The sequence below is a fragment of the Elaeis guineensis genome, chromosome 7, assembly GCF_000442705.2.
Source record: "Elaeis guineensis isolate ETL-2024a chromosome 7, EG11, whole genome shotgun sequence".
Classification (NCBI taxonomy): domain Eukaryota; kingdom Viridiplantae; phylum Streptophyta; class Magnoliopsida; order Arecales; family Arecaceae; genus Elaeis; species Elaeis guineensis.
Genome location: NC_025999.2, coordinates 79,411,423 through 79,419,405, shown reverse-complemented (window position 1 = coordinate 79,419,405; position 7,983 = coordinate 79,411,423). Strand labels below are relative to the sequence as shown.

At 36.9% G+C, this 7,983-nt stretch overlaps 1 protein-coding gene across 1 annotated transcript; it reads left to right on the top strand.

Annotated features, from left to right (window-relative positions):
• Nucleotides 1-1,103: 1,103 nt before the first annotated feature.
• LOC105033182 (selenium-binding protein 1) lies at nucleotides 1,104-7,800 on the top strand. Its single transcript, XM_010907869.4, has 8 exons — nucleotides 1,104-1,256; nucleotides 1,632-1,825; nucleotides 2,412-2,607; nucleotides 3,626-3,853; nucleotides 5,836-6,067; nucleotides 6,151-6,258; nucleotides 6,573-6,845; nucleotides 7,338-7,800. The coding sequence occupies exons 2-8, from the start codon at nucleotides 1,663-1,665 to the stop codon at nucleotides 7,620-7,622; spliced, it is 1,485 nt and encodes a 494-aa protein (XP_010906171.1). The 5' UTR covers nucleotides 1,104-1,256; nucleotides 1,632-1,662; the 3' UTR covers nucleotides 7,623-7,800.
• The last annotated feature ends 183 nt before the right edge of the window (nucleotides 7,801-7,983 follow it).

Genomic DNA, 7,983 nt, shown 5'->3' with positions numbered 1-7,983 from the left:
AATAGCTTAAAATTAAAATAATTGAATACTCTTAATAGATAGACATATAAAAAAAAATTATAAGAATATATATATAGCAATTTTATAAAAATATTTATATAATTTTATATATTTAAAAAATATATACTCAAAAAATTTTATGATTTACTATGAAGATTTTATTTTTCTAATAATTAGCTCCTCGTTGATCTCTACTAGGAAAAGGTTAAAATAATTCTCAATAACTAAGGTTTCAAATCTAATAATAACTAGCACTTATTTGAATGACAATTAGCATATAAAGTACACAATATGAGTTCTATTTCAAGAGTAAAAATTTATTGAACACAATCCAGCTGTATATGATTTGATTTGGTTTTTAAATTTTTATTTAGTATTTATATTTTTAAATTTTGTATTACCCGTATTATTCAATTATTTTATTAAATAATTTTTTTTTCAATTCTAGTATTTTATTATTAAAATTTTGAAATCAAAATAGTTAATAATTATTAAATGTATTATATTTATAATTTTTTATCTTATATTTTGAGAATTTATTTATTTTTTTATGATATAAATTTATATTTAAATTTTCATCATGTCCCCCGCCCGGGTACCATTCTTGCCATCCATTAATCGCCCGGGTACCATTCTTGCCATCCATTAATCGCCCCGGACCCTTACCATTTTTAATAATTTCTTTTCCTTATGTCTTACCAGAGGCAGAGCGTATTACGACCACCCTTTTTTCCCAGGAAGCCGCCCAGGTCCACTCCACCCCGAGTTTAAAGCCGCTTTCGCAGTACATGGCCCTATGACCCTCTTCCCCAGCCAATCAAAAGGATCCACGTGGTAAGAACCGCGCCACCGCCTCTCGGCTGACCCAGCGCCTCAAATGCACCAATTATTGCATGCACCAGGTGCATGTGAACCAGTGGAATCCGCAATGCCGAGGCCTTTTTTTTTGGTAAAATACCAAAAAAAAAAAAAAAAAAAAGGCGCTGATTGCTCTCGGACCATCGTTCGCTCACTAAGCCCCTGTCCCAGGAATCCATCCAGGTACACTCAGTTAACCCCTTGGACCCGCATCCATAGCCAGTCAGAACGAGCCACGTTATAGGAACACCACCTCCTCCCAACTGTCACCATCTTCTTATAAATAGGCCTGCTTGCTCTTGGCCCATCGCCCTCCCTCTCCTCTCTCTCTCTCTCTCTCTCTCTCTCTCTCGGTTTCGAGTGGGATTCCAAGATCTTGGAGTCTGTCCTTCCATACGGTGAGTGAATTGTCGTTTGATCTATAAAATCGAGATCTTCTTTCGTTTCTTTGGTCTTCTGAGGATGGGCTGCAATCTGAGAGATAGCTCTGTTTGATTCTTGGTCAATCGTTTTTGGTTGGAATTTTAATGTCTTACTTATTTGCTGTTAGAGTAGATTTGTTGCTATCATGCATAAAGTTGTCATCTTTTCCTGCTTCTTTGGTCTTTGGAGGGCGGGAGTTCTTCAGGGAATAGGATACGTCTCTTTGTTTCCTTCTCGCTTGAGTTCTTTTGGATGATTTCAAAACTTTGATGGTGGCTTTACTATTTTCAATAGATTGGTCGGAACAGTCCATAAAAGTGGGATTGTGTTGGTTTGCTTGCTCTTTGCAGGATTGGGGGCGATTTGGAAAGACACAACCCAATGGCTGGTGCGGTAGACGTGGCGCAGTGCAAGAACAAGAACCTCTCCAATGGTACCGAGAGAAAGGCTTGCTGCGCTGGCAAGGGGCCAGGCTACGCGTCACCCCTCAAAGCGATGTCAGGGACAAGAGAGACATTACTCTATGTCACTTGCATCTATCATGGTGAAAATTCTATCCTTTTTTTTGGTTATTTGGATGTTTTTTGTATTTAGGGTTCAGAAAATGTCACCCGGGTTTGTGCTGTTTTTGTTTTTGGAAGGAGATTTGTTGTTTTACATCTTTTCTTAGCTGGGTGTTACTGCGTCCCTTGGTCCCGTATAAGTATGCAAGATTTATCTAGTGTATAGCTTATTATTGCATCAAAGCCCTGCCCTTTGTTCTGAAAAGTGTACATTTTGTTTTTTTGTGGAGGGTGGGGGGGACTAGAGTGGTCCTTCAATTTTTTGTTTTTAAGTCCATATTTTCTCAAAGTGCTAATTGATTTTTCCCCAACTTGGTATAAAGAGACTCAATTATTTAGTTACCAAAAAAAAAAAGGAGACTCAATTATTTCTTAATTTTGTCTTAGCAAGTGAACAGTGGCACTAGTAACTCTATCCGAGCCACCATTATCTAGTTTCACATGTTGCATGCAGTAATTTGGAAATATACTTAACTCAACTAAGCCTTATTCCTAAACTACTTAGGGTTGACTACAGTAATTTGGAAATATCTAACCTCAAATATTATTTTTTTCAATCATATGCAGGAACTGAAATAGAGAAACCCGATTACTTGGCAACAGTGGATGTTGATCCTAGCTCACCGACATATTCTAAAGTTATCCACAGGCTGCCTGTGACCCATGTAGGTGATGAGTTGCATCACTTTGGCTGGAATGCCTGCAGCTCCTGCCATACTGATCCATCAGCGGTTCGGCGTTTTCTGGTCTTGCCTTCTTTGGTGTATGTCCAGTTACTTTGTTGCTCATTCTACATTAGCAAATAATATTTCTTGGAGAGTTGATGATTTTTATTGTTCCCCTTTCCATCTGTTGCAGTTTTGACATCTTTTGAATTCTATATGTGATATAGGATTTGTTTTAATTCTGAACTACTGCAATTGGTGGCCATTGCTTATCTGTACATGCTGGAAGGTCAAGTCACGTGAACATGATTTGAAGGCTTTTCATATGATGAAATTCTATATGGGATGATAAAAGTATTTACTCTTGGTATTGAGTTTTGCCAATTCAACCATTTCAATTGAACTCTACAGAAAACTTTGATAAAAGCATGTGGCTGATAAAGGAATACCAGGTCTGTTGCCTTAGAAATATGTGGTCTTCTAACTGCTCTAGTGCACTTTATTACAAGGAGATTAAAGATTAGAAATCAAGGTTGGTGGGGAAAAAGAAAATTAAAATGTTTGCCCTTTCCTTGGGTTCACCACATTTAGAGGATAAGAAAACTAAATGTATTACTGTACTCTATTAGGACGTCTTGTTTCGGAAAAGATCAGAAGTTCATATCAGCGGGGAAAAAGGAATCAAGATGTTCTTTTAATTTATTCACCTTGAATATAAAGGAAAAAAATTAATTGTTCTATCTATCCTCATTGAATACAGCATGTCTTCAATATAAATGAAGTGTCTAATTATATTATAGTGTGTATCACTCGAAGCCATTGATAGTGCTGATGCATGACTTGGTCCTTCCCATGAGAGGATTTTGCTTTGCATTTTTCATGCTTCAAAGTATTGTTTTTATTTTCCTTTTCCAATCAGTGATAATATGGCTTACTTCTCCATTGCAATCTGCTATCTTCTTCTTCTTTTTTTTCTGTTTTCTTTTCTCATAGATGTAAGGGAGTAGAACCCACTCACTCCTTTCATAAAGGAAATAAAAGGCTTGAACAGTTACAATTTGTATATCTTGGAAGATTTTCATTCCTGAGATGTTATTGTTCCTCTATTTTTTTCAGGTCAAGCCGCATATATGTTGTTGACACTGCAACGAATCCAAGAGCTCCATCTTTGCATAAGGTGGTTGAGCCGACAGATATTGAGGAAAAAACAGGATTAGCATATCCTCACACTTCCCATTGTCTTGCATCTGGTGAAATAATGCTGTCTTGCCTTGGAGACAAAGATGGAAATGCAGAAGGGAGTGGCTTCCTTCTCCTAGATTCAGATTTCAATGTGAAAGGAAGGTGCTACTCTTTACTTCACTTCGTCTCAAGACATATAATCACGAGATATCTTTCTACATACCTCAACCACAGATTGCTATGCGCGTGTTGATGGAGCACCTATATTTATCTGGGGTTAACCAAGCACATTGATGCCCCATCCTCCTCCCCAATTAAACTAGCATGTTTGACTCTTGCTTTACAAAATCATTTTTCTATAATACTTAATAGGTTATTAGAAGCAAAGTAGATCAATGAGCTTCTTTACATATGAATAGTGTAGCAAGATTTTGATGATCTCGACCCTTTTCCATTTCCTACTGGAAAATTCATGAGGTAGTGCCTGCAAAATGATATCAAGTTGTTATTCAAGTCTATACTTCACTTTGCATGTTATCTATTTTGCATTACATCTGAAGCTTTCTCTATCTTCGTTTTCCAGCATGATGGATGATGGTTATCATCCCTTTTATGTTTGTCCATTATTTCCATTCACTTTGAAGTTTACTCCTACATGGTCAATTCTCTATTTCAAAAGGGCTACCTTAGATGTTCTTATTCTCTTTTATGTGATGACTCTAAGAAGAATTTCTATCCATGTCATGATTTACATCTTGGGAATTTGATTCAGGTAAAATCGCATGGAAAACCTTTTTTTTTTTTTTTTGGATGAAACACATGGAAAACTATAATGTTTAATTTTGCACTTCATGTGCACTATCAGGTTTGCCTTTTTTAAGACATTACGGATTCTAGTAAATCTGGAATGTAAAGTAGGGGAGTTGTATAGCTTTGATTTAAACAATCAATGAACAACAGGTTTATGATCTTTCCCTATACTGTATAAAGCTTAAAATTAGTGTTAAAATATCCTTAACTAATAACATCTTAAAGAATAAAAAAAACACTAGATAACTCAATTAGATACTTTTTGGATCCAAAAGTCGCTATCTCCAACTTGTATAGAGTCCTTGAAAATCTCCATTATGCTATGTATCTTCTGGTTGGTGCTTGATAAAATTTATAGTTCAAATTCAAAACTGATTTGAAGCTCTGTTCCATTTTTCTTGAGAAACATGGTCAGAAAGCCACCTCCCAGGTTTGAAACCAGGACTTCTCTCAAGTAGGATAGGAGTGCCAACCGGGTGTTTCTCTATTCAATGTAGCCAGTAATCATGCAGAAATTACAGACTTAGGTGCCACCATGCAAACTTAAGCATTAATACAAGTTAAATAATAGAACTGCCATTTTCTTTGGTTGGAAAGATTGTTTTATAGTGCGTGATGTGGTTATCATTGAACATCTTATATGCTTTAGCTTCATTAGCTGCATCATTGGGTATTTGCCTTTTCTTGAAAACCCTTTGGCTTAGACTTGGCCATTGTGCCCCAGACTTCATGAGTTTGATGACTTGAATGCTTTATTGATAAATTTTAAAACTTAACTTTTGATTATACCAAGGTACTTTGATACAAAGTTGACCTGAATGCTCTGATCACATATATAGTTTATCAATTATGTACTTCTGGAATTCCTCCACCTTACATTTCTTTAAAAATGACAGTTGGCCAAACACAGAAATGTAAATTTCTCTCTCTCTCTCTCTCTCTCTCTCTCTCATGCATGCGCACTATGTGTGTCTCTGTGTATGCATGGGTGCATGCATGTGCCTGTGTCCACTGATTTGTGTACTCCTTTGTCTGTGCCTGTGCATTGCATGCATATTCCCTCTGACCTATACATAAAGTGCATCAATCTTTTTACTTTTCAACATGTATTAAAGCTTTCTGAAATCATCATCTTATGCTATAATAATTGGAAAAACTTGAAGGCTGCAACACATCATCATCATTAATTTTTCCTTTCCAAGGCAGATGATGTGTTAAGGTGTTGACAGAAGCCTGTCTTTTGCTCGAGTTTATTGTCATTTGAGTGAATTCATTTGATTCAAATATTTAGCTTCCCATATGGTTTGATCTGACTATATATTGTTAGCACTCAGGTGGGAAAAGCCAGGTCACAGCCCACAGTTTGGCTATGATTTCTGGTACCAGCCTCGACATGAGACCATGATTAGTACATCATGGGGGGCTCCTGCAGCTTTTACAAAGGGCTTTAATCTTGAGGATGTTAAAGACGGATTATATGGAAGACACCTCTTTGTATACAGCTGGCCTGGTGGTGAATTAAAACAAACATTGGACCTAGGCAGCACAGGGCTCTTACCCCTAGAAGTCAATATCAAGTCTATTTCTCATTCAAGATCAGGAATATACCTATATAAGCACATTTTAAAAGTCATTTCTATTTTTTCCAGATAAGATTTCTCCATGACCCTACCAAGGACATCGGCTATGTTGGCTGTGCTTTGAGCAGCAACATGGTGAGATTTTTCAAGACTGCAGATGGAACCTGGAATCATGAGGTCTGTCCATTCTCTTTGATTTTTCTTGTCTTCTTTTCTAACCAACCAGAGATTGATGTTGCCTGGACTCTCATATTTAACACAACATACCCATGTTGACATGATTTACAGACATGCATGTGTGTGACTCTTAATTATATGTGCAAAAAAGAAGAAAGTTTAGAAGGTTTTGACTCTTGGATATGCACTACGTAAAACTTGTATTTGAGTCGATGTGCAATGTTCAAATTAACATCAATCAACTTTCAGTATTTCATGTTAGTCACTATTGTCCGGTATTTTAAATCCTTTCCTTCCTGAATTTGCTTTTACAGGTGGTGATATCTGTGCCACCACTGAAGGTGAAAAACTGGATTCTCCCTGAAATGCCAGGACTGATAACGGACTTCCTCATCTCGTTGGATGATCGCTTCCTCTACTTTGTTAATTGGCTGCATGGGGATGTTAGGCAATACAACATTGAAGATCCTGCTAAGCCTGTGTTGAGCGGCCAAGTATGGGTGGGAGGACTCCTCCAAAAGGGGAGTGATGTAGTCTACGTGACAGAGGATGGGAAAGAATTGCAGTTTGATGTACCTCCTATCAAGGTGCGATTCATGCATCCTTTAGTATCACATCTAATTCCATTGTTTTAATGCTGTATTTAACCATTAGTGCTGTAGTATATACTGTTTTTTTTTTCCACTGTAATACCATGCTTGATTTGAAACTAAAGTGTATCCAAACTTTTGGTTGTGTTCTAAAATGACATCTCTACTGTGACTGAACAATGTCGACTTTCATTGCATGAGTTATTACTACAGACAGATAAAAGTATGGTAAGCAGAGTACAATAAAAAAAGATTTATAAAATTGAAATTTGTGTATTTTGTACAATATTCAACTCAGTGATGAGGAAATGCATCCACAAATTTGGTATTTTGTATCTTTGAAAACATAAATATCATGACTTCCAGGTAAAATAAAACAAGCCTTGGAGGCTTGTACCCATAATTCAAGCACTTGCATAATTGATAAGCTATTTAAGTGATTGCATACTAGTATGATTGACTATATTTAACCAAAATTCTCTTTATCAGGGAAATCGGCTCAGAGGAGGGCCACAGATGATCCAATTGAGCTTGGATGGGAAGAGATTGTACGTGACCAACTCCCTCTTTAGCGCATGGGACCGTCAGTTCTATGGTCTGGATCTTGTGAAGAAGGGCTCTCATATGTTACAAATTGATGTGGACACAGCGCGAGGAGGGCTGACGGTGAACCCAAACTTCTTTGTTGATTTCGGGGCTGAACCTGATGGCCCTTCACTGGCCCATGAAATGAGATATCCTGGTGGGGATTGCACTTCTGATATATGGATATAAATATGTGCAGCTTCTCTAGAATACAATGGAACGCAAAAATAAATTGATGGTAGATGGGTTGGGGGCATTGTACAGCAAGACTCTTTAATTGACTTCTAATGAGTCCAGACAAAATGATGTTGAATAAATCCTGGGACCATCTTTGTAATCATTGAGACAAATAAGCAGTTGCACGCAATCTCCTGGATTTCTGTGTAGGCAGCGGCAGAACCAAAATTTACTACGCATGGTTTTTAGGTTGATAATGTTCCCCATAAAAAAAAAAGAGATTTAGCGGTATTTTTTATTAATAGATATAAAAAATTGTTGGTAAAACAGGTTTTAGGTAGCATTTTTTTTGAATCCGCTGAGTAAAGTCTTA

Coding starts and splice junctions, on each gene's coding strand:
- LOC105033182 (XM_010907869.4), top strand. CDS start 1,663: ATGGCTGGTGCGGTAGACGTGGCGCAGTGCAAGAACAAGAACCTCTCC. Junction 6,068..6,150: donor CAGGGCTCTTACCCCTAGAA/GTCAATATCAAG, acceptor TATTTTTTCCAG/ATAAGATTTCTCCATGACCC. Junction 6,846..7,337: donor TTGATGTACCTCCTATCAAG/GTGCGATTCATG, acceptor TCTCTTTATCAG/GGAAATCGGCTCAGAGGAGG.